This window comes from Dermochelys coriacea, chromosome 9 (assembly GCF_009764565.3).
Source record: "Dermochelys coriacea isolate rDerCor1 chromosome 9, rDerCor1.pri.v4, whole genome shotgun sequence".
NCBI classification, from domain to species: Eukaryota; Metazoa; Chordata; order Testudines; family Dermochelyidae; genus Dermochelys; species Dermochelys coriacea.
In genome coordinates this window covers 17,916,394-17,943,542 of record NC_050076.1, presented here as the reverse complement: position 1 = coordinate 17,943,542, position 27,149 = coordinate 17,916,394, and the positions used below count along the sequence as shown (strand labels likewise).

The following is a 27,149-nucleotide window of genomic DNA, read 5'->3' as shown; positions in this document are numbered from 1 at the left end:
ACTGATAATATATAGGACAGCTTCCAGCTGCTGTAATGTGAAAAGAGGGATTTGGAGAGGTGGCAATAGATATCCTCTCTCAAGAAACCCTGTTGAAAAGATGTAGTAGGTGGTGCAATCTGATCCTCCTAAAGACAAAAATATTTTCTCTTCAGAAGTATTTTCTTAAGACCTTTCTGGCAGGGATTTACAGCATCAAGAAGGATGAGAGACAGGGAGTCCAACTTTTCTTTGTTAGGCTACAGAGTTTTAAGAGGGGAACTTCAGGACCTCCTCCAGCATCTCTGGGGCTTACATTGTATCCTGAAGAGCAACAGACTTGGATAGTGCTGGAGCTGATTTCCAGTGTTGAGAGCCCTTCATCAAGAATGCCCTGCCAGCAAAACCCCATAATGTTTAAACTTGAGGACTCTCATTGGCACTTCTTGTCAAGACAAAACACGTTGACATTTGGGAAGAACCATCAACAACACCAATTCTGCTTTCTTTAGATTGACAATGCTCCATGGATTTCCTTCTTTACACTGTGTGTTTGGAATGATAGTGAAAAAGTTAAAGCTTATTAGTCGAAGGATCATGTTCCTGTGCTCACTGAGCCTTTTGTCCTTTTCCATTTCAGTTTGCCTGGATAACACCTTTGGCAATGATTGTAGCCTGAGCTGTGATGATTGTATAAATGGAGGCAAATGTAACAGTGAAAACAGTGGCTGCATCTGTTCACCTGGGTGGACTGGAATTATATGCAATGAAAGTAAGTACTGTATGTTTTGACAACATCGTACAGTTAACGAGGTCCTTATCCTGGCCTGGCAAATCCATAAGAAGCAGAAACAGTCTGCTCTTTGCTTTTGAGCTGAAAAGCTGTTTAAGGAATAGAACTGCCTCACTGAAAGACCGCTTTTGCAACATTTAATTACAGGTGAGACAGACACAGCAGCATCTTAACCTGATAGGCCCCCATGTCCTATGTGACATATTAAGCCTAAAATATAAAAGAGGAACCCTGAATTATTCATCAGGAAACTTAGAATTGTGAAGTATTGCCACACCCAGTCCAGTGAAGTGCAATCAGTACAATATCCTTTGTTTGTCTTCGAGTAATTGCTATATCCATTACAGCAAGCCTTGCGTACTTGGTGCATCAGTACCAGAGAGTTTTCCTTAGCGGTCCTCATAGGGGAGGCCAGGCTTACACCCTGGTGCTCCTCATGTTCCAAGATCAAGGTATAAAGGGCAGAACCCCACCTGCCCAACCTTCAGATTCTTCTTACAATCCATGGTCTGTGGTTAAAGAACTCTGTCAATTGTTCCTCTGGGAATGTGCAGTTAGTATTTTTTGCTCTTTAGTAGTACTCATTTTTGTGTCCTCATGTTTCTTTCTTTCTTTCTTTCTTTCTTTCTTTCTTTCTTTCTTTCTTTCTTTCTTTCTTTCTTTCTTCATAAATTAGTGGATATCTCCTGGTATCAGAGGAGTATATGCTAAGGTACTCTGGCTTCACAAACTGATGTCCATGAGAGACATTCGCTCTCACTGCCTGAAGTGCTTGAGTGAGGGTCATGTCAGGGACAGGCGTCCAATTTGCTAAGGCTTCAGGACAAGAACCAAGAGAAGAACGCCTGAGGTACATCCTTATGGAGGCCGCCCTTTGCCCACCAAAGGTACTACCTCAGTCGATTAGAGGAATTCCTCCCCATCAAAGAGAGTGCTCCTGTCAGGGTTCCCTCCCCACTCTGAACTCTAGGGTTCAGATGTGGGGACCCGCATGAAAGACCCCCTAAGCTTATTTCTACCAGATTAGGGAAAAACTTCCCCAAAACACAAACTTTTTGCCTTTGGAGGGTCTGTTGCCACCACCAAGTGATTTAACAAAGTATCAGGGAAAGACCACTTGGAGTTCCTATTCCCCCAAAATATTCCCCCAAACCTTACACCCCCTTTCCTGGGGAGGCTTGAGAATAATATGATAATCAATTGGTTAGCACCTCTGTGAAATTAGAATGGAAGATAATCTCACAGGCAGTCAGATTCAAAACATAGAGAATCCCTCTAGGCAAAACCTTAAGTTACAAAAAGACACAAAAACAGGAATACACATTCCCTCCAGCACAGAAAATTTCACAGGCCAAAAACAAAAGAAAATCTAACGCATTTTCTAGCTAGATTACTTACTAATTCTGTAGGAGTTGGATTGCTTGCTCTCTTGATCTGTCCCCGGGTGGAGGTATCACACAGACAGATAAAGCCTTTTTCTCCCCCTGGCCACCCAGATTTGAAAATATCTTGTCCCCTTATTGGTCATTTTGGTCAGGTGCCAGCTAGGTTACTTGAGCTTCTTTTCCCTTTACAAGTAAGAGGTTTTTGCCTCTGCCAGGAGGGATTTTATAGCACTGTATACAGAAAGGTGGTTACCCTTCCCATTATTTTTATGACAGATCCTCTAGGGTTATCAGAAGGCAGAGAAAGGAGAAAGATTCCCTTAGTCAAGACACTCTTGGAAGAGACATAAGCGCTCAGAGCCCTCTCAGGCTCTCAAGCCAAACAAGGGGATGGCTTCCACATAGTCAAGGTCCTTGGTGCAGGATTCTTTGACCTCACAGGCTTGCCACTCTGATACTGAAGGGAGAGAACTTCCTGGTACCACTCCTTACTGGCTCAATAAGGGCAGAGCCACTGATTCTGGTTCCCAAGCCGGACATGTTGAGGCTGCCTGTTTCCTCAGAGTAGGTGCTGGAACTATCACCCATGATGACAACTGGGAAAAGACCTATCTCAGTACCAACCAGCCCAGAGGCCTACACAGCTGAGGAATATCTCCTGTACTGTACCAGCCCCATCATGCACCCTACTGGGTTCCATGGGGGATGCCTACGAGTCTAGATCATTATCTCTGCAGTATTACGCAAACTGGTCCCAGAGAAGTGAAGCCCCTTTGTCTGGTACCAGCAATCGGCTGGAAGTCTGTATTCATGTCCTACACAGAACAAATAAGGGGGCAACCTGTAATAGCCCAACAGCTGTCCAAGTGGATCACCAAGTGCATCATCATGTGTTACAGTGCCAAGGGTGTTACCCCTCTTATCAAGGTTCCTTCCCCACTCTGAACTCTAGGGTACAGATGTGGGGACCTGCATGAAAGATCCCCTAAGCTTATTTCTACCAGCTTAGGTTAAAACTTCCCCAAGGCACAAAGTCTTTGCCCTTGGATTAGGTAAAACACTGCCACCACCAAGTGTTTTAACAAAGAACCAGGGAAAAGGACCACTTGGAATTCCTATTTCCCCAAAATATGCCCCCAAGCCCTTACACCCCGTTTCCTGGGGAAGCTTGAGAATAAACAAGATAAGCACAAACCCCTTGGATTTTTAAGTCCCAAAAAGCCCAATCAGATTCTTAAAAATCAGAACTTTATTTGAAGAACAAAAAAAGATAAGAGAACAACACTGTAAGATCAGAATGGAAGATAATCTTTCAGGCAGTCAGATTCAAAACATAGAGAATCCATCTAGGCAAAACCTTAAGTTACAAAATGACACAAAAACAGGAATACACATTTCCTCCAGCACAGCGCATTTACAAGCCAAAAAACAAAGAAAATCTAACGCATTTTCGAGCTAGATTACTTACTAACTTTACAGGAGTTGGAGAGCTTGCATCATTGACCTGTTCCCGGCAAAGGTATCACACAGACAGACAAAAACCTTTCCCCCCACTCCAGATTTGAAAGTGTCTTGTCCCCTCATTGGTCATTTTGGGTCAGGTGCCAGCGAGGTTAGCTAGCTTCTTAACCCTTTACAGGTGAAAGGATTTTGCCTCTGGCCAGGAGGGATTTTATAGCACTGTATACAGAAAGGTGGTTACCCTTCCCTTTTATGACACCTCTGGAAAAGTTGTCTGCACATTCAGCTCACTCAACATCCATGGCCTTTGTGAGTAATGTCCCAATTGTGGGCATTTGCAGAATGGCAACGTGGTCCACAGTCTACACCTTTGCTAGATATTATGCAATTACTACTGCATCAAGGGAAGGTACTAATAATGTAGGGAAAGCAGTTCTGCAGTTCCTCTTCTGATGAAACTCCTAGCACTGCCTCCATTGAAACTGCTTGAGAGTCACTTAGTGCACAGGACATATGCAATCACTCAAAGAAGAGAGAATGGTTAATTGCCTTTCATAACTCTTGTTCATCAAGATATGTTGCATATGCCCACTATGTCACTCACCCTCCTTCCACAACACATCAGAGCCTTCAATCTAAGGCTCCAGTACAAAGGATCGGAAAGGTGAGCAGGGTGCCTCTGCCCTTTATACCCTCAGCTCAGAGAACTAGGGCACTGACGGGGCTGCCCAGCATGGCCACCCCTACCAGTTTTTTGAGGACGAGCAGAAACTCTCTAGCACCAGTGCACAAGACATGCACACCCCTTGTGTAATGAACATATGCAACAAATCTTGAAGAACAACAGTTATGAAAGCTGAGTAACCATTCTTTGTGTGCTTGTTTTTATATCAAGTCCCATTCATTTTATACACTTTCCCCAAACTACTAATGTGCTGCTGTGGGTCTTTGCTGTAGTCCATTGCTCTCTTGGCTCTTTTTCAAAGGTCTCTTCTGGGAGAGAGTACTGCTGTCTGGGTTGATGCAGAAAGTAAATATGGTTTTTCCAGGCATCCCTTTATGGTAGCCCAGACAAGCTATCCCGGTCTTTTATTTTGTTAGTGGACTTGGGACTATTTTTATGAATTTTCTGGTTTATTTACTATACTGTATAGGAATTGTTTTTTAGCATCAGAGTTTTTTAATGCTCAGAATTCTCTAACTGAACCTGGTTGATAAGCCAGTGCCCTTTATATGGAAGTGATGTTACAACAGATTCTCTTTTTTTCTTGTCTCCACCTCCTTGTAAAAAAAACGTTAATGCTCTGTCAGAGCAGGTGCACAGGGTTGAAGAGAAACCAAATGGATAGGTGGAATGCTCATTTCTTGATGTACCCTACGTGTTTTCTTTATATATGTAATGCCAGTCAGAGCTTGTGCCTTCATCAATGGGGTTTTCACAGTGTGGTGGTTCTTATGGACCCATAATGATGTCATGGAGAAAGAATAGGTGACAACAAGTTACTGGAAGAGAGAAAATTTTGCAATCCTAATGACAGTGGGGCAGGTTCCTAGGACTGATCAGCTGCAAGTTTGATTAGCATGGACTGGGGCGTAGTGATGGAACGAGAGCAAAGAAGATTAAACTGTAATAATTTCTAGTTTTGCTATGCATCATAGCTAGAGTTAGTAAGCCGCTGTGGTGTCTTTTCAAAAAAAGAAAAGGAGTACCGGTGGCACCTTAGAGACTAACAAATTTATTAGAGCATAAGCTTTCGTGAGCTACAGCTCACTTCATCGGATGCATTTGGTGGAAAAAACAGAGGAGAGATTTATATACACACACACAGAGAACATGAAACAATGGGTTTATCATACACACTGTAAGGAGAGTGATCACTTAAGATAAGCCATCACCAGCAGCGGGGGGGGGGGAGGAGGAAAACCTTTCATGGTGACAAGCAAGGTAGGCTAATTCCAGCAGTTAACAAGAATATCAGAGGAACAGTGGGGGGTGGGGTGGGAGGAAGAAATACCATGGGGAAATAGTTTTACTTTGTGTAATGACTCATCCATTCCCAGTCTCTATTCAAGCCTAAGTTAATTGTATCCAGTTTGCAAATTAATTCCTATTCAGCAGTCTCTCGTTGGAGTCTGTTTTTGAAGCTTTTTTGTTGAAGTATAGCCACTCTAAGATCTGTGATCGAGTGACCAGAGAGATTGAAGTGTTCTCCAACTGGTTTTTGAATGTTATAATTCTTGACGTCTGATTTATGTCCATTCATTCTTTTACGTAGAGACTGTCCAGTTTGGCCAATGTACATGGCAGAGGGGCATTGCTGGCACATGATGGCATATATCACATTGGTAGATGCGCAGGTGAACGAGCCTCTGATAGTGTGGCTGATGTGATTAGGCCCTATGATGGTATCCCCTGAATAGATATGTGGACAGAGTTGGCAACGGGCTTTGTTGCAAGGATAGGTCCCTGGGTTAGTGGTTCTGTTGTGTGGTGTGTGGTTGCTGGTGAGTATTTGCTTCAGATTGGGGGGCTGTCTGTAAGCAAGGACTGGTCTGTCTCCCAAGATCTGTGAGAGTGATGGCTCGTCCTTCAGGATAGGTTGTAGATCCTTGATGATGCGTTGGAGAGGTTTTAGTTGGGGGCTGAAGGTGATGGCTAGTGGCGTTCTGTTGTTTTCTTTGTTGGGCCTGTCCTGTAGTAGGTGACTTCTGGGTACTCTTCTGGCTCTGTCAATCTGTTTCTTCACTTCAGCAGGTGGGTATTGTAGTTGTAGGAATGCATGATAGAGATCTTGTAGGTGTTTGTCTCTGTCTGAGGGGTTGGAGCAAATGCGGTTATATCGTAGCGCTTGGCTGTAGACAATGGATCAAGTGGTATGATCTGGATGAAAGCTAGAGGCATGTAGGTAGGAATAGCGGTCAGTAGGTTTCCGATATAGGGTGGTGGTTGTGTGACCATCGCTTATTAGCACCGTAGTGTCCAGGAAGTGGATCTCTTGTGTGGACTGGTCCAGGCTGAGGTTGATGGTGGGATGGAAATTGTTGAAATCATGGTGGAATTCCTCAAGAGCTTCTTTTCCATGGGTACCCGCATGGCCCCACAGTATGCCAACATTTTTATGGCTGACTTAGAACAATGCTTCCTCAGCTCTCGTCCCCTAATGCCCCTACTCTACTTGCGCTACATTGATGACATCATCATCTGGACCCATGGAAAAGAAGCTCTTGAGGAATTCCACCATGATTTCAACAATTTCCATCCCACCATCAACCTCAGCCTGGACCAGTCCACACAAGAGATCCACTTCCTGGACACTACGGTGCTAATAAGCGATGGTCACACAACCACCACCCTATATCGGAAACCTACTGACCGCTATTCCTACCTACATGCCTCTAGCTTTCATCCAGATCATACCACTCGATCCATTGTCTACAGCCAAGCGCTACGATATAACCGCATTTGCTCCAACCCCTCAGACAGAGACAAACACCTACAAGATCTCTATCATGCATTCCTACAACTACAATACCCACCTGCTGAAGTGAAGAAACAGATTGACAGAGCCAGAAGAGTACCCAGAAGTCACCTACTACAGGACAGGCCCAACAAAGAAAACAACAGAACGCCACTAGCCATCACCTTCAGCCCCCAACTAAAACCTCTCCAACGCATCATCAAGGATCTACAACCTATCCTGAAGGACGAGCCATCACTCTCACAGATCTTGGGAGACAGACCAGTCCTTGCTTACAGACAGCCCCCCAATCTGAAGCAAATACTCACCAGCAACCACACACCACACAACAGAACCACTAACCCAGGAACCTATCCTTGCAACAAAGCCCGTTGCCAACTCTGTCCACATATCTATTCAGGGGATACCATCATAGGGCCTAATCACATCAGCCACACTATCAGAGGCTCGTTCACCTGCGCATCTACCAATGTGATATATGCCATCATGTGCCAGCAATGCCCCTCTGCCATGTACATTGGCCAAACTGGACAGTCTCTACGTAAAAGAATGAATGGACATAAATCAGACGTCAAGAATTATAACATTCAAAAACCAGTTGGAGAACACTTCAATCTCTCTGGTCACTCGATCACAGATCTTAGAGTGGCTATACTTCAACAAAAAAGCTTCAAAAACAGACTCCAACGAGAGACTGCTGAATAGGAATTAATTTGCAAACTGGCTACAATTAACTTAGGCTTGAATAGAGACTGGGAATGGATGAGTCATTACACAAAGTAAAACTATTTCCCCATGGTATTTCTCCCTCCCACCCCACCCCCCACTGTTCCTCTGATATTCTTGTTAACTGCTGGAATTAGCCTACCTTGCTTGTCACCATGAAAGGTTTTCCTCCCCCCCCCCCCCCCCTGCTGTTGGTGATGGCTTATCTTAAGTGATCACTCTCCTTACAGTGTGTATGATAAACCCATTGTTTCATGTTCTCTGTGTGTGTGTATATAAATCTCTCCTCTGTTTTTTCCACCAAATGCATCCGATGAAGTGAGCTGTAGCTCACGAAAGCTTATGCTCTAATAAATTTGTTAGTCTCTAAGGTGCCACCGGTACTCCTTTTCTTTTTGCGAATACAGACTAACACGGCTGCTACTCTGAAACCTGTGGTGTCTTTTGGCTCTCAAATTGGGATGTTTTATCTGTATTCATAATGTAATAAAGTTGCTTAGGCATAAACTGTAAACTGGCTGAGGCAGGGCCCAGGCTCTCTGCTACACTTTACAAATAATAATATATTCATTCTATACTTAAAAGGATTTTCATATATTTAATCCAATGGAATTTTTTTCTATCTTTAAAAAGAATACAGAATTATGGAACTGGGTTATTGGCCAAATCCTCATCCCACTGAAGTCAATGTTGATAATGATAATTTGCCTTGTATGGATCAATGGAAAATACAGGATTTGGCCCTCTATGAATATCTCTTTTTTTTCCTCCCTTTCTCTTTTTTAAACCAGCATAGATCACAGTTTTTAGAGAAAAGCTAAATAGTTGGGCAAATCAGAAGCTAAATTTCCATAATAAGGAATGAAAGAAAACTGGATGAAAATTAATGCTGAATCTCAGGTTTCTTAATGTTTGTTGAGAAAATGTCAATTAAATCAGTTACTGAAGATAATCCCAGCAACTGTATTTACACAACTCAAGCTGAAAATAACGGAGCTCTGCTCGTTTACCAAAATGTTTTTTTGCTAGAACAATCATAGCTTTACCAAATGGAGTCGGCTGTTGTATGTATTAGCGACCTTCGGACAATATAAAATGTCTCTGGAACATCAGAGAATCTAACTGTTTTAGATAATTGCAGCAATATGGAAGTAATAATCTATGTCTTTTAAATAATTACCTCCACCTTTTCAAAACTTTTGAGCCCGGTAACTCTCATTTATAGTCAGTGGGAGTTAAACCCCATGCATGGCTTTTTTTTAAATGGCCAGGGATTGCATTTAGCTAAAAGACACATTTCCCATCAGATATTTGAGTCTTGTTACTTCGGCTGTCATTTTTCAATAATCTCCATGGAGACAGATATTATTGTATATGGAAACGAGAGTGACATGCATTATTTGTGGGTTGCTTGACCAAAATGGTTCTTTAATTGCTCGGTGTCATTCTGATGACTGAAGCATTATTTCGCTTTGCTTCTAATGCAGTGAAGAGATTACTTAGCCAATTCATCTCCTCCGCTTTCTTTGCAGCTTGCTCCCCTGGGACTTATGGGCAAGATTGTAATAGCATTTGTAAGTGTCAGAATGGAGGCTCATGCGACCATGTAGCAGGACAATGTCACTGCCCACCGGGAATTAATGGACAGATTTGTGAGGATGGTATGATTTCTGTTGTTTAATTATGTATAACTGCTGCCTGGGAGTCTTGTGATTTACCATTATTCTTATTTTTATTTATTTGTACTATGGTAGATCTTAAGGATCACAAGTGAAATAGGTCCCCATTGTGCTAGGGAAAAGCTTGCTATCTAAATAATAGGACAGGCAAAGGGTGGGAGAGAAAAGATGATATCTCCATTTTAAGGATGGCAAACTGAGGCACAAAGAAATTAAGTGGCTTGTCCAAGGTCAAATAGGAAGACTGTGGCAGAGCCAGATATCGGACTCAGATCTCCCAAATCCCAGTCCGGTATCTTACCCAGCAGACCATCCTTTTTCCTCAATATATTTTCTGTAGAAAGTATGCCAAGAGAAGCTGGCATGATATTTTATAGCAAAAGCTTGGTACCGTATTGCCCATCAATTGCTGTGTTTATTTGTGCACCCACTAGGCTGTCCAAAAGGATTCTTTGGGAAGAACTGTAACAAGAAATGTAACTGTGCCAACAATGGCTATTGCCATAGAATTTATGGAGCCTGTCTGTGTGACCCAGGGTTATATGGCCGCTTCTGCCATCTAAGTAAGTCTTAATGATTTTTCTAAATTATTTATTTAAAACATGCAGGGCACAATAGGAGTAAAAAGTCTCTCAACACAATTCAACAGGTTATTTAACAATGTGTAGCCCAACTGATGTCAGTGGGACTACTCACATGCTTAAGTTTGGCTCGTGCTTAAGTGCCTTGCTAATTCAGGGCATATAATAGCAGATAATGGTTACCAAGCCCATGGAAGTGTTGTGTGATTTTCACTGATCTTTACACTTAGAGTTGGGACCAGATTGTTGATCAATGCTAGGGCTAGATTTAGTGTTGGAGCGGTATGTGGTTAGGTTTGGGTTCAGGCTGGGTCAAATCATGGGTTAGAGTTAGTATTCCTGGGATACTGTCAGATTTGGGCCAGGTCATGGGGGCTCGATTGTGGGGCCTGACTCAGGTTGGGATTGGGATTGGGATTGATGGATGGCCCAAGGCTAGGGATAGGGCCGGTACCAGGTCATGTACAAAGCTGAGTTAGGGTTAGTGCCATCTGGTGACTTGGTTTAGGACTGGGGCTGGCTGGTGGCCCCTGGGCAGGATTAGTATCAAGGTCTGGTGGGCCAGAATTAGGGTTGGGCCCTGGTCAGGGCTGGCTGGTGGGCTAGGGCTAGAGTTCGGCTGGAACTGGAACTAGAGATGGTAGAAAACTGAAAAATATTTCTTGAGAACTTTCAATATTTCAGAATTATTTTCATCTATTGGTCTTTAAAACAGAACCATTTTTTACATTCAAATGTTTTGTGATTTTTTTTCACATTTTCAAAATAAGTATTATACTAGTCTCTAAGGTGCCACAAGTACTCCTTTTTACTAAAATAAAGGGTTTTCTTTTTTTGAAAATGCTTTTTTTAACTGACCTCATCACTATGTTGACCAAACAAAACTGGCTCTTCAACCCCCAAAAAAACAAATTCCCAAAGAACAAAGACAAGCAACTGACCACAGGGAAAGAAGAGAAGCACAATGACTGAGCACAGGAAGAAGAAAGGCACAGTAACCAACAGTCAAAACCAATAAAGATGAAAGGTACAATGACCAACAGCTGAACTCAGAAAAGAAAGAAAATTCCAATGGCTGAGAGCTGAACAAACACAGAATAATTAAGACTTAACAACTGAACATAAAAAAAGAGTAGAGAAATACAGTGATGGAACCCACATGTGAAGAAGAAAGAGAACACTAATGATAACAGAACAGATGTGAAAAGAGAAGAAAGAGATGACCAATTACTGAAGGTGAAGAAGACCAACAATGAAAATAAGGACTGCAAAGTGAGAGAATGAAAAATGAAAAACAAACAAAATGAAAAACAAAACAAACATATAAAGTTTCTAGGGGGTTTATTTTTAGAAAAATGGGAAAAATTTTGACTTTTTCATTAAAACTTTCATTTTTTGACACAAAATAAGTTTTGTTCAAAAGATTGCAACTAGCTCTACTTTTGAACATTTCTGATTATTACATTCACTTCACATTGCCCAAAATAAAATGAGCTAGTTATTACAAGAATTATGTAAACTGTATTTTACACACATACATGCTCATGTGTACACACTTGAGTGCCTGTGAATGTATATATTTGCTCAGAAGTACAGTGAACTTTTTGTTTCACAGCAAAAGCACTCTCTGCAGATCTAAAATAAATCATGTGTAATTGCAAAATTAACAATTCCATTTAATCTGGTTGCAGCTTGTCCCAAATGGGCCTTTGGAGCTGGCTGTTCAGAAGAATGTCAGTGTGTCAAGGAGAACACTCTGGCATGCAATGCCAGAAATGGTACTTGCACTTGCAAACCAGGTTATCAAGGGAACAAGTGCCAGAAAGGTATAATCTACCACTGATCCTTTTATTTCTGGAAAGTCCTGTTTCTGTTTATTACATCTCATTGCTCCTCTCACATGCAGTCTTGCGTTGCACCAAACTCTAAAGTAGTCTGCCAGTTGTTTCTCTGTATTTTTCCTACTCCGGAGCCAGGGGGACATTTGGCTTCATTGAGGTTGCAGGAGTATAAATGACGTTAGAATCTGCCCAGCTGTTTTAACCTGAGCAACTGACATTTGGGATGGAAACCTGACATCATTGAAGATAATAGTTTTGCCTTTGATTTCAATAGGGTCAAGATTTTATCCCAGGGTTTTTTTACACAGACAGTGATTTTAGAGCCCCAGGCTGTATTTTGAGGCAGCTGAACTTTTTGTGAATGATTGTGGCAGTGTGTTAATAGATCAGTTTTGCAGCTTTTTCATTTCTCCCTTTATGGTTTTTGTGGATAGTGCAAAGGAAACTGTATTCTACAGTCACATTTCAGTATCTTCATAATCATCTGTGGACAGTTAATGCAGTAATGCAATAAAGATAATTGCTTCACATTCCCCCTTGAATTCTTATGCCATAGAGCAACTGGTAGTATTTTGATGGGGTTGGGGGTGGGTGGGGAATAATAATAGTGATAATTATTAAATATCCTTAGTCCTCTTGGCTAAGGATCAAATCAGAACAAGCCTATTCTTCCACCTCTGAACTCTGTACAGAGGCACCCAAGCAGAAGAGTATATGAAGGCAAGCATTTTTGGGTATCAGAAGTAATAACATCAAGAGAATAAGTAGATTGAATTATACAGGCACTTTCTGCAGCTGTTTCTCATGAATTCAAGCAATTCATGTTCTTTGTTCTCCGGTATAAGCTAGGTCTGTTGTTGTTACTACTATAATTATTATTTGTTTTTAATGTAGTAATGCTGAAGGTCCCAATCATGGATTAGAGCCCCATTGTGTAGGCACTACACAGTGAGACAGAATGTAGTGGAAAGTGTATTCTGAGGGTCAAATTCTCTTCTCACACCTCTTGCAACTCTACTGAATTGCTGCACTGGTTAAGTGACAGGAATTAGGACTGTATTCTGCCCTTGATTGTAGGCACAAAACTCCCACTGATGTCAGTAAATGATGCATGGGAGTATCACAGAGCAGAAATTGTCCCTTTGATTCTTTTGTTCTGTTCTACTGTTACAAAAACCCTCTGCTGTGCTAATCTTAGGCTGTCATTGAAATCTGTATTTAAACATGTCCTTATCCAGTATGTGACTGTGTATTTTGGATGGTGTTTGGAGGGCATCCCATGTGTAATGACCCTTCTGTGTTTAATGTAAATGTTTAAATTTATGCAATAGTGAACACAGCTAGATTATCAATTATATTTCCTTGTAATGTTTAAATTTCTATGTCAAATATCTTTTCTGCCAAATTATCTAGCAACTTTTGTTTCAGTTTTCTCAGCTACTCCTTGTTCTAACATACGTTCTTTGTGCACTCATGTTTTTCAGAGTGTCCGCCTGGCTTTTATGGAGCTGGCTGTAAGCTAAAGTGCAACTGTCCTGCTGATGCTTTATGTGACCAGGAGACTGGAGACTGCAAGCATCCATGCCCACCAGGTTTCCATGGAGAAAGGTGCCATTTATGTAGGTTCCTGGAGGCATATTTCAAAGGGAGGTCTAAAAGTGGAATGAGAAATTCAGCCCTGGGAAACCCAAGTTCAGATACCAAAATTCTAGATATTATGCTAAATTGTTACTGACACAAGTAGGCACGCTTCCAATAAAGCCAACTGTAGTTATGTATACTGATTCCAGTGGTAAATTTAACCTCTGATGTATGCTGGTGGTGATGGGCTCAGGTACTAGGGCATCTAGGCAGCATAATCGATCATCAGATGCGGAGAGAGCCACCTTCTGACTCTCTAGACTGGGGGGGGGGGGGATGTTAGCTCCGTGGCAGATTATGGGAATAGGAAAGAGCACAGAGCTTGGAGGAGTGAAGTTGAGATTCCGTTCCTCCTTTCATTTGAAATGCAATATGTGCTGAATATATTGTGTCAGCTAAAGCCTACAGACTCCCACTGGCATGGGAAATGAGTAGAAAATATAAATAAATAATGTAGCAGCTCATTTTAATCCCTGGACAAGAGGCGGGTTCTCTGTCCAATGACATTCTTCCAGAGATGGATAATTGGAAGGAAGTGCAGGATCATCCTGCCTGCCACCTACAATGAGGATAAAAGATTGAGGATTGTTAAGAATACTTTTTATGGCTCCAAGTAACTTAATATTTCCTTTTAAAGCTTCAGGCCTAGATTTTCCAGAGTTTTATTGCACAGTTAATTAAAGATCACAAATCACTGAGACACTGGCACTAAAATAGATCACTCTGTAGCAGTGCTACCTGGATTAAAATTGCTGTTGGTAATGCTTCCTAAGGCTTCAGAATGTTTTCTTATGATAACCACAGTCCATGTCCTCTGGCTTCTTTTGAACAGCCTGTGGCCCAGGGAAGTTTGGTGTGAACTGCAGGCAGAGCTGTGGCTGTGCAGGAGCACTATGTGACTCAAAGACTGGGCAGTGCATGTGCCCTGCTGGCAGAAGAGGTGCTGCATGTGATCGAGGTATGCTTGATGCTTGGATAGACTATTGTGCAGAGAACTCCATACCTTAACCTTTGTGGAGTTGGAATGTGGAGACTGGAGAGAAGTTAAGTAATTCTAGTGTCCATAAAAACTGGAATAAGGTAACACCTTCTATCTGCAGAATGGACAAGCTCATGTATCCACATGGACTTTATCCAAACTTCATGGAATCCACTCCAAAGCGGTAGAAGTTAGTTCAGTCACCCTGCCCGTTCATTCCATTGTCTCTGGTAAGACTGCCAATAGAGGTGCAAGTTACAATGGTGATTTGGGTAAGGGGCAGGGCTGCTGCAAGACAGGGAGATCAGGGCAGTTGTACTAGACTCGAGCTGTCAGCAGGTCTATGCTGCTGTGTACACAATGCCTCCTGCCTGGTTCATGTCTACTGCAGGGAACAAGTGCAGAGCTCAGAGACAATATGGAAAGAGGGCCTGGGTATCTCCCTTAGCCATCCTGAAACCAGTAAGGGAAAGGGGAGGAGGAACAGGTGAGGGAGTAAAAGCATGGGGAAGAAGGCGAAATAGAATCATAGAATCATAGAATCATAGAATATCAGGGTTGGAAGGGACCCCAGAAGGTCATCTAGTCCAACCCCCTGCTCAAAGCAGGACCAAGTCCCAGTTAAATCATCCCAGCCAGGGCTTTGTCAAGCCTGACCTTAAAAACCTCTAAGGAAGGAGATTCTACCACCTCCCTAGGTAACGCATTCCAGTGTTTCACCACCCTCTTAGTGAAAAAGTTTTTCCTAATATCCAACCTAAACCTCCCCCATTGCAACTTGAGACCATTACTCCTCGTTCTGTCATCTGCTACCATTGAGAACAGTCTAGAGCCATCCTCTTTGAAACCCCCTTTCAGGTAGTTGAAAGCAGCTATCAAATCCCCCCTCATTCTTCTCTTCTGCAGACTAAACAATCCCAGCTCCCTCAGCCTCTCCTCATAAGTCATGTGCTCTAGACCCCTAATCATTTTTGTTGCCCTTCGTTGTACTCTTTCCAATTTATCCACATCCTTCCTGTAGTGTGGGGCCCAAAACTGGACACAGTACTCCAGATGAGGCCTCACCAGTGTCGAATAGAGGGGAACGATCACGTCCCTCGATCTGCTCGCTATGCCCCTACTTATACATCCCAAAATGCCATTGGCCTTCTTGGCAACAAGAGCACACTGCTGACTCATATCCAGCTTCTCGTCCACTGTCACCCCTAGGTCCTTTTCCGCAGAACTGCTGCCGAGCCATTCGGTCCCTAGTCTGTAGCGGTGCATTGGATTCTTCCATCCTAAGTGCAGGACCCTGCACTTATCCTTATTGAACCTCATTAGATTTCTTTTGGCCCAATCTTCCAATTTGTCTAGGTCCTTCTGTATCCTATCCCTCCCCTCCAGCGTATCTACCACTCCTCCCAGTTTAGTATCATCCGCAAATTTGCTGAGAGTGCAATCCACACCATCCTCCAGATCATTTATGAAGATATTGAACAAAACGGGCCCCAGGACCGACCCCTGGGGCACTCCACTTGACACCGGCTGCCAACTAGACATGGAGCCATTGATCACTACCCGTTGAGCCCGACAATCTAGCCAGCTTTCTACCCACCTTATAGTGCATTCATCCGGCCCATACTTCCTTAACTTGCTGACAAGAATGCTGTGGGAGACCGTGTCAAAAGCTTTGCTAAAGTCAAGAAACAATACATCCACTGCTTTCCCTTCATCCACAGAACCAGTAATCTCATCATAAAAGGCGATTAGATTAGTCAGGCATGACCTTCCCTTGGTGAATCCATGCTGACTGTTCCTGATCACTTTCCTCTCCTCTAAGTGCTTCAGGATTGATTCTTTGAGGACCTGCTCCATGATTTTTCCAGGGACTGAGGTGAGGCTGACCGGCCTGTAGTTCCCAGGATCCTCCTTCTTCCCTTTTTTAAAGATGGGCACTACATTAGCCTTTTTCCAGTCATCCGGGACTTCCCCCGTTCGCCACGAGTTTTCAAAGATAATGGCCAAGGGCTCTGCAATCACAGCCGCCAATTCCTTCAGCACTCTCGGATGCAATTCGTCCGGCCCCATGGACTTGTGCACGTCCAGCTTTTCTAAATAGTCCCTAACCACCTCTATCTCTACAGAGGGCTGGCCATCTCTTCCCCATTTTGTGTTGCCCAGCACAGCAGTCTGGGAGCTGACCTTGTTAGTGAAAACAGAGGCAAAAAAAGCATTGAGTACATTAGCTTTTTCCACATCCTCTGTCACTAGCTTGCCTCCCTCATTCAGTAAGGGGCCCACACTTTCCTTGGCTTTCTTCTTGTTGCCAACATACCTGAAGAAACCCTTCTTGTTACTCTTGACATCTCTTGCTAGCTGCAGCTCCAGGTGCGATTTGGCCCTCCTGATATCTTTCCTACATGCCCGAGCAATATTTTTATACTCTTCCCTGGTCATATGTCCAACCTTCCACTTCTTGTAAGCTTCTTTTTTATGTTTAAGATCCGCTAGGATTTCACCATTAAGCCAAGCTGGTCGCCTGCCATATTTACTATTCTTTCGACTCATCGGGATGGTTTGTCCCTGTAACCTCAACAGGGATTCCTTGAAATACAGCCAGCTCTCCTGGACTCCCTTCCCTTTCATGTTAGTCCCCCAGGGGATCCTGGCCATCTGTTCCCTGAGGGAGTCAAAGTCTGCTTTCCTGAAGTCCAGGGTCCGTATCCTGCTGCTTACCTTTCTTCCCTGCGTCAGGATCCTGAACTCAACCAACTCATGGTCACTGCCTCCCAGATTCCCATCCACTTTTGCTTCCCCCACTAATTCTACCCGGTTTGTGAGCAGCAGGTCGAGAAAAGCGCTCCCCCTAGTTGGCTCCCCTAGCACTTGCACCAGGAAATTGTCCCCTACGCTTTCCAAAAACTTCCTGGATTGTCTATGCACCGCTGTATTGCTCTCCCAGCAGATATCAGGAAAATTAAAGTCACCCATGAGAATCAGGCCATGCGATCTAGTAGCTTCCGTGAGTTGCCGGAAGAAAGCCTCATCCACCTCATCCCCCTGGTCCGGTGGTCTATAGCAGACTCCCACCATGACATCACTCTTGTTGCACACACTTCTAAACTTAATCCAGAGACACTCAGGTTTTTCCACAGTTTCGTACCGGAGCTCTGAGCAGTCATACTGCTCCCTTACATACAGTGCTACTCCCCCACCTTTTCTGCCCTGCCTGTCCTTCCTGAACAGTTTATAACCATCCATGACTGTACTCCAGTCATGTGAGTTATCCCACCAAGTCTCTGTTATTCCAATCACGTCATAATTCCTTGACATCACCAGGACCTCCAGTTCTCCCTGCTTGTTTCCAAGGCTTTGTGCATTTGTATATAAGCACTTGAGATAACCTGTTGATCGCCCCTCATTCCCAGTATGAGGCAGGAGCCCTCCCCTCTCAGACATTCCTGCCTGTGCTTCCTCCCGGTATCCCGCTTTCCCACTTACCTCAGGGCTTTGGTCTCCTTCCCCCGGTGAACCTAGTTTAAAGCCCTCCTCACTAGGTTAGCCAGCCTGCTGGCAAAGATGTTCTTCCCTCTCTTCGTAAGATGGAGCCCGTCTCTGCCCAGCACTCCTCCTTCATGGAACACCATCCCATGGTCAAAGAATCCAAAGCCTTCTCTCCGACACCACCTGCGTAGCCATTCGTTGACCTCCACGATTCGACGGTCCCTACCCAGGCCTTTTCCTTCCACGGGGAGGATGGACGAGAACACCACTTGCGCCTCCAACTCCTTTATCCTTCTTCCCAGAGCCACGTAGTCCGCAGTGATCCGCTCAAGGTCATTCTTGGCAGTATCATTGGTGCCCACGTGGAGAAGCAGGAAGGGGTAGCGATCCGAGGGCTTGATGAGTCTCGGCAGTCTCTCCGTCACATCACGAATCTTAGCCCCTGGCAAGCAGCAGACTTCTCGGTTTTCCCGGTCAGGGCGGCAGATAGATGACTCAGTCCCCCGGAGGAGAGAGTCCCCGACCACCACCACCCGCCTTCTCCTCTTGGGAGTGGTGGTCGTGGAACCCCCAACCTCAGGACATCGCATCTCATGCCTCCCAACCAGCGGGGTCTCCTTCTGCTTTCTCCCCCCAGACATATCATCTGGTCCACTCTCCGCAATGGTACCTGTGGAGAGAACATGAAAGCGGTTAGTTACTGTGTCTGTGTTACTGGAACCCGGACATTCCGCTTACCTCTTCTGGAGGTCACATGTTGCCAAGCTTCTTCACTGGCCTCTTGGCTCCTCTGTGCAACCTGCTCTATATCTTTAGAGCTTTGTGCCCCTAGAAGGCTATCCTGAGTTTGGTCCAGAAAATCCTCAGTCTCTCGTATACAACGCAGGGTCGTTACCTGTTGCTCCAGACCTTCAATCTTCTCTTCCAATATGGAGACCAGCTTGCACTTTGTACAGACAAAGTCGCTTCTGTCCTGTGGAAGAAAGACAAACATGGCACATCCAGTGCAGGTCACAATACCTGAACCCCCCCCTTCCATATCACCTACCTACTATGAGCTTCCTCAGAGACGTTGGCAAGATGTAAGCCTCACTGGGCTCACTCCAGGCGAACTCCCAGGCAAACTCCTGCTGTGAGCTGCTCTGCTGTCCCCGCTGCTCAGCTGGTTCGCGAGGCTCTGGCTATTTTTAAACAGCCAGGCTTCCCTGACGCAAACACACAGACACCCTAATGCCCGCCCCCTGCAGGCTAGCAGCCAATCAGACACTCACTCAGGCTCTCTCCCTGCCCTCCCAGCAAACACACGCTCGGATACTTCCTCAGCAAGCAAACACACACACTCGGATACTTACCAGTCCCAGGCAAACTCCTGCTGTGAGCTGCTCTGCTGTCCCCGCTGCTCCGCTGGTTCGCTGCCGCTCAGCTGGTTCGCGAGGCTCTGTCTATTTTCAAACAGCCAGGCTTCCCTGACGCAAACACACAGACACCCTAATGCCCGCCCCCTGCAGGCTAGCAGCCAATCAGACACTCACTCAGGCTCTCTCCCTGCCCTCCCAGCAAACACACGCTCGGATACTTCCTCAGCAAGCAAACACACACACTCGGATACTTACCAGTCCCAGGCAAACTCCTGCTGTGAGCTGCTCTGCTGTCCCCGCTGCTCCGCTGGTTCGCTGCCGAAATAACTTCAGTGGTGGGAGGAAGGGAGAAATAAGACGTAGGGATGGGGAAGGGGCAAGAACATGAAGCTACTGCCACTGGGAACAGTCATAGAAAACCCTGTTTCAACTTATTAACTCAGGCGTTGGCTGTTGCCCTCGTGATGAGGATATCTATCCACTCTACTGGGACTGCTGACTTGCTGCCTCATAAGTAAAAAATATGGCCTTATGGCTAACGAAAGGATAAGGAGCTGAGAAATCTGGGTTCTATTCCCATCCCAGTCATCGACTACCTTGTGTACCTCCAGTTCCACCTCATAAAATGGGGATAATGATATATCTCACAGGGGTCCTGGGCATTAATATTCATAAAGCACTTTGATATCCTCAGATGGAAAGCGATATGGTAGTGCAAAGAACTACTGTTATAACTGATTCTTTCACACACATCCCCGTTTCTCATTTTCTGATGGACTTCCCCAGACCAACAATATGTGTAATTCTGAGATTTGTGCTTGGATTCCTGATGCTTCACAAACGTTAGCTGAAGGAGAAGGTCAGAGCTGAAGTGGTGCATCTATCCATCGAGAGGAGAAAATAGGAAATTAGAAATCAACCCAGACTAAATCCCACACCTGAACACACTGCTCTTTTCCTAAAGCTCGGATCTCTACCTAGCTCCTTCTCATCTGATTCTGACCCTATCGCTGCAGAAAATGCAGAATATAGTTCTATACTCTGTGGCTGTGGTGGTGGTAGTGGTGGTGGTGTTTTTTCAAAAATCTCTCTTCTAATTAAGGTTCTCCTTTTCCTCTTCTGTGCTATGTAACCCACTCTTCAGATACATCCAAACCAATCACAACATTAGTGTATTGCAAACCATACAGAAATACAGGCTTTTTATGATGGAGGTTAGAAGTGAGCCTCTGTGTCTCTGTTCAGATGTTTTCTCAAAGGGCTGCAATACAATATTGTGTTGATTTCTTTGGGGGTTTTGTTATGGAAGAGCTGTTGATCCATAGAGATAATTTTCTTTCCAGTTCTGCTTTATTTATTTTTTTAATTACCTTCGATAACAGCTGAAATCTGCAACTGTCTTGAGATAACAAATGGTTCCGTGCTCTTCTTTCTTGTTTCTTATAGATTGCCCTGATGGTCTGTGGGGAGTAGACTGCCAGTTCTTCTGTGAGACCTGTGAGAATGGAGGGAAGTGTAACAAAGTGACTGGAATCTGTGACTGCCCTCTGGGATACACTGGGAAATCCTGTTACCTACGTAAGTCATCAAACTGCATGGGTCAATAAAAAGAAAGTCAATAGAGAAATCAGCCTGAGCATTGATTTACCTTCTGTCTATTTTATAAGATATTTGCTGTATTAGGATATGCTAATCAAAGTTTCAAATGCATTACAAATTGACCAGGATGGATTTATGATGTTTGCCAGACAGAGAGAGATTAGAGAGGAATCCAAGTGATGAGCTAGACAGCTGCACCAAATAATCATGGAACCATCAGACCAACTGTATGGCAATATGCTAGGCAGAGAGAAAATTACTGCACTAAAAGTAAAATAGGCTGATTTCCAATGGGAGTTGGGTATCTAGCTTCCTTTATGGTCTTTTGAAAATCTCAGCCATAAGGTAACACAGCCTTTGACTTCTGGTCACCAATTCAAATGTAGTTTATGCTGGTCTTGAAGGAAAGTCATTCCCACCTGGTGGCCATTTGGTGGTCTCAGTCCAAGCCCTGACGGACTGGTGGCCACATCACCAAACTGCCACCATATGGCATCAATAGGCACATTTGGCATTTAGTTGGTTTCCTCCATTGAGAGATCATGGACAGAATAGGCTACAATCTTTCCCCAAATGATTCAGTCCAGAGCTGAATTTGAGCAGTTTGGCCAGACAATATGGGAGGGCTGCCTATGATGTACTGGTTGTGTGACTAAACAGAGGACTTCAGTTGCTACTGAAACACCTTAAGAGGGAGTGGGAGATTATAGAGGCCCCCTATATTCTTCCACTGGGAGTTGAGTTTGCCCCTCCAACCTTACAGAAGAATGTGGGGATTGATCCCTCCCTATATCCTGCATGGATCTTGGGGATCTACCAGAGGTAAGGGCTGCCACTGAACAACAGGCCCCTTTGGTCCCACTCCAGCTCCACGTCCACCTCTTAGGGAGAGCATTGTCCCAGCTCGTAATATCAAATATGTCATTCAACTTTGGCCATGAATGTCACTGACATTCATAATTCAGGGTTTGGGCCTGTGCACTCCCCACTTCAACAGGAGGTTCCCTTTCCGTATTTCCATTAATCAACTGATTTATTGGACATGCTATGAAGTTTATGAAGCAACTTCACTCAGTCAGTTGAGTGACTCCCAATGTATGGGATTAGGCTTTATTAGGCCTTGCTCTCTTAGTATATAAACTGTTGATATTTCGCTCATTTTTGTTTTTATTTTCTGTGTTCGGCTAATATCTGATTCAGAAGGCGGAAGGAGGGCAGAACAAGTGAAGTGATTGCTATCTCATTTGAAATGACAGCCCATGCTTGAGTTAATATCTAGGTGAAAAATACCATCTGTCTATTTGTTTTCAGCCTGCCCCCATGGTTACTATGGGCAAAATTGCCTGTTGCAGTGCAGCTGTAATAGCAATGCTCAGTGTCACCATGTTACCGGAGAGTGCACATGTCCTCCTGGCTGGAGTGGCCATGACTGCAAACGTCGTAAGTCAGCAATGTATCCTCTGTACTCAAGTTGTGCTGTCTTTCATAAACTTAAATGGAAACCAAGGGAACCAAAGCTCTGTTTGTTCTTAGACTTGTTGTCAGACTATTAAACTTTTTAATATATTTTTGCTAATCTTATTGCTTCTGAAATTGTGTATATAGATTTATACAGCGTGGGTGGGGATAATCCTTAATTATCTATGTTCATAGTTTTGAAATAGATGACTGATGAAGCACAAAGCGTTCACATAAGCACCTATTTTAACACTATGCATCAATTTTCTGAACACCGACTGTGCCATTAGTATTTTGACTGACTGCCAGTTTTGTTTTACATTTTCAATACAGCTTAGTTTTAAGATTAATTCCCAATCTTTCACTTTGTCTGGAGGGAAGACTTATCTCAACAAGTGAGCAGCACAGATGGTTTTGTGGCATAATGTCATTCCCTTACTTGTGAATATAAATGCTGTGTGAAATTCTGCTCTCTCTTACAACACAGTACAATAATAATACCTAGCTCTTATGTTGAGCTCTTCAACAGTAGATCTCAGAGTGCTTCCCAATCTTTAATGTATTTATCCACACAACTCCCTGGTGAGTTAGGGAAAAGTGTTATTATTCGTATTTTACAAATGGGGAACTGAGGCATAAATTGTTAAACTATTTAGGCATTGCTGTGCTCAGTGTTTAGGAGGCTACATATCATTTTCGAAAGGGATTTAGACTCTTAGGAGTTTAAATCCCATTGACTGTCGCACATTCCCTGCTGCAGTAACACACTATTAGTTATTTTTATTATCATCAACATCATTGTAAAATGGAGTAGATTTTGTTCCTGGGCTGGTAAACTGTCACACTGATTCAACAAGGATGATTTTAGAACCACAGCAGTTCAGATAATGCACAGATTGTGGTAAATCTCCATTACTTCCATTTGTGCTAAATATTTTCCAATGAAACTGAAATTTCATGGCAAATTTTTCCATTGATTTTGCAGACTTCAGTCATTTTGATTCTGGTTTTGATAAATTCCACCCCTTCTCTTAAAGCAATGGGTGATTTTTCTATTCTGGAAATATTGGCAAAATTGAGGGTGGGGTATGAGAAGGAACTTTCAACCTTTCCCAGGAACCCAGGGAAAACTCAAAATGTTTTCGTGTTTAAATATTATACATATGTTTCTGGAAAATTGAAAAGTGTCCTCCCTTTTTGGGTGACTACACAGTAGAGCTGGTCAAAAAATGGTAAATACATTTCACATAGAATTTCAAAAGAAATGACACTTTTTCATCTCATTCAAAATGTTCCATGAAAATTTTCATTTTTTTGGACTGAAAACCTCAAACTTTCAGAAATCTGTTTGTTTCATTTTGGAGTGCGAAAAACATTCTTTAAAAAAGTCTCTCCTTTTTCCAGAAGAAAGTAAAAAAGAAAGTGAAAAGGGTGTCTTTTCCCCCAATTAAATGCATTTTTTTCCCAAAAAATTTCTTCCGAAGTGACAACTTCTCTCTGCACAAAAATAAATAAGCCTTATGCAAAGTAACAGTGATCAAAATTTACAAACTTCAGTGTCTAGAATTAGTCACCTAAATCTACATTTAAGCATTCAAATCAGTGTCCTGATTTTCAGAAATGCTGAATAAGTGCATCACCCATTGACTTCATTTGAAATTCACAGATCCCTAGATTTTTAAGGCCAAAAGGGACTATTGGATCATCTAGGCTAATCTCCTGTATAACACAGGCTGTAGGATTTCATCCAGTTACATCTGTAGTCAGCCCCAAAACTTATTTGACTAAAGCATTTCTTCCAGAAAAGCATTCAGTCTTAATCTGAAGAGTTCAAAAGATGGAGAATCCACCACTTCCCTTGGTAGTGTGTTCCAATTTGTCATCACCCTCTCTGTAAAAACATGTGCTTTATTTCTAATTTGAAATATGTCTGGCTTTTAACTTCCCGTCATTGATTCTTGATTATGCCTTTCTCTGATAAGTTAAAGAGCCCTTTAGTATCTGGTATTTTCTCTCCATGAAGCAGTACTCATCATTTCTGAATGTTAAATCACTTCGATCTAGTCGCTTTAATATCAGTTTATGCACTGGGGTAAACCAGTATAACTCCATTTACTTCAGTGGACCTATGCCTATTTACTCCAGCAGAAGATCTGGCCCTAAACATCTGGGTTTGAAAATGTTGGCTATTATAACTATTTTCTAATCTCCCATCCAAATATAACACTGCCTGCTACCTCAAGCGTGCAGTTCAGTCTCATACAAATGTTGTTGTGTTGCTTTGCAGCTTGTGATGCTGGCCATTGGGGAGAGCACTGTGAAAGCTTGTGTGTCTGCAATAACAGTGACGGTAGCTGTGACCCTGTCACTGGGATTTGTTTCTGTGAAGCAGGATACTCTGGGAAACACTGTGAGCAGAGTAAGTGCAAGAGCATCAAAGTGGGGAATTCACAGTGATCAAGATCAAAAATTGTTTTTCCTTTTGATTATTTTTAGGAAAACATCCATGTTGCAGTTCTCCATAGATAGGAGAATGCACATTTTTCAGGCGGCTCAGATTTCAGCCGTGCTAGACAGGTTAATTAATCATTTGGATTCCAGGAGAGTTATTTTCAGAATAGTTTTGAATTGAACAGCTACTTTGGCAATTGCACTTCATGTTAGGGTGATTGAATTGCATATATCTGCATCTTTGCTCCCTCATGTAAGATTTTAAGGTATTCACTCTTTCTTCCAAAACTCCTTTAGAGCTCAGGCAAATAGAAATAGTTTACATGTCCGCAATGGACGCAAACGTAGATATGCTGATATCCTCCCTACATCATAGCCCATATTCTGATACTAATCTCTTTCCCAAAATACACCTCAGGCAATACCAGCTGTAAAAACATCAAACAATGTGAACTATTGTAAGGGGCAAGATTCCTTCCTGCCCCAGTCATGCCCTAAAGCATGAGATTTGAACACTGCATCTTGCCATCCCTAACTACAAATGCCATTGTAGGTCCAAAAATTATTCAGCTTCAAAGTCCAGCTGCCATATTTTACCTCATGACACTAGTGGGCAGTATTTGTTATTCACAATGTCATTCATGATGGGAGAAAGGAATAAACAAAAAGAGAGAAACGCCAAGAGGAAGGCAGATTAAAAAGGGGAGGAGAATGAAATATTGTATATTATGTTGGGCCTGCCCATTTGCTTCCTTCTCAAGATACTTGCATACCACAGTGATAGGAGCCTTAGATATTCATAAACTAACTAGTTATTTATTGTATTTCCAGTTACAGATTCATCTTTGAAAGCCCAATGGTGCCACATCATGTTGTTTCTTGGGCTCTGTGATATTTTCCAGACTGCCTAAAAATGACTTTGTTAATACAATTGTTGAAGTCCTTCCATTTTAAAGGGATCTGGCAGATATCTACTCAACTCATTTCAAAATAAGTTAGCAAGACCTGTAAACTGCCAGAGAAACCCTGTATTATTGTGTCTAGGCTTAGCTATCACTACCATTCAGCTCTGTCTAAAGTGTGTCTAATGTAAATTAGCCAGCTGGCCTTATTTTAATTGATTTTTCTATAGCCCTGGAGGATATTATTTACAGACTGAAGTGGTGTTTTTTCCTTGAGATAGTGAGTGAGATACCAGTCTCTCCTTTAAACTCCCAACAATTACTGCTATGAAAATCTAAGTCTCTTATCCATCTCCCAGATGTAATGTTTTGGCTTGAATTTTTCCAAGAAGAGCATGTAAGTAGGACATGCAGCTTTCAGTTTGGAGCTTTCTGGAGGAGGTCACCCTGTTTAACGTTCTCTCTCACTTACATGGGTTCTACTGTGGAATCTGGATTGCAGAAAAAAAGTTGGTGGTGGGGGAGAGGAAGTGGGTTTTAAGAGCTACATTAGGAATTTTGCATGTCTTACCCCATCCCAGCAGGTGAGCTCTCAAGGGATTTGGGCAAATAAGTGAGTCTAAACCAGTGTGTGGTACACATCAGATCAGAAACTAGGAATTTGGGAGTGGCAGTTTTTGCAACTGTACACTTTGTTGTTTTTCTGTGTAGTATACAGAACTGACTGCATCCCTCAGATCTCCCTTTTCTCTTAAAATATACCTTAATATAAAGCAGCTTCCTGCAGCAGCCAACATCTCAAAGAGAACACCTAATGTTAACTGTTTTCAGGGTTAGAGACAAATTTTGGCCCTCCACTTGTGAACAGAAAAGGTTCAAAAGTACTTTAGAATTGCAAACTGATAGTCAGTTGTACTACAGGGATCTATACCATATTCAGTTCAACATTCAGCTTTTATTCTTTCTGTCCAGGATGCCCTAAGGGAACCTTTGGGCCAAATTGTAAGTACAGCTGTCAATGCCAGAATGGAGCTGCCTGTGATCATGTGAGTGGAGCCTGTACTTGTGCGACTGGCTGGACAGGAACTTTTTGTGAAAAAGGTACATTCTCCCCCTACCCTTTCATTTCTAGGCAGATGTTTCTCACAGATCATTGTAGCACTGGTTTTATAATCAGCAGGACCTGATCTAGGTAAACCATGCAACTGAACTGAGATATCTTAATTAAATTTTATAACCCAGATCAGCAGGATACTTAAGCACTTGCCTAACATTTAGTTTGTGACTTGATGGGACTCTTTATCTGCTTAAAATTAGATATGTGCTTAAGAACCTTGTTAGCGTTTCTGAA

The 27,149-nt window shown here is 43.0% G+C and overlaps 1 protein-coding gene across 1 annotated transcript in view; it reads left to right on the top strand.

Annotated features, from left to right (window-relative positions):
• The window catches only part of LOC119861396 (multiple epidermal growth factor-like domains protein 6), a 309,492-nt gene that overhangs the window by 235,040 nt on the left and 47,303 nt on the right, over positions 1-27,149 (top strand). Inside the window, exons 14-23 of the mRNA XM_043492338.1 lie at positions 620-751; positions 9,356-9,484; positions 9,937-10,065; positions 11,775-11,909; positions 13,409-13,543; positions 14,398-14,523; positions 20,835-20,966; positions 22,299-22,427; positions 24,733-24,864; positions 26,771-26,899. Coding sequence (XP_043348273.1) covers positions 620-751; positions 9,356-9,484; positions 9,937-10,065; positions 11,775-11,909; positions 13,409-13,543; positions 14,398-14,523; positions 20,835-20,966; positions 22,299-22,427; positions 24,733-24,864; positions 26,771-26,899 — 1,308 coding nt within the window. The remainder of the gene's footprint in view (positions 1-619; positions 752-9,355; positions 9,485-9,936; positions 10,066-11,774; positions 11,910-13,408; positions 13,544-14,397; positions 14,524-20,834; positions 20,967-22,298; positions 22,428-24,732; positions 24,865-26,770; positions 26,900-27,149) is intronic.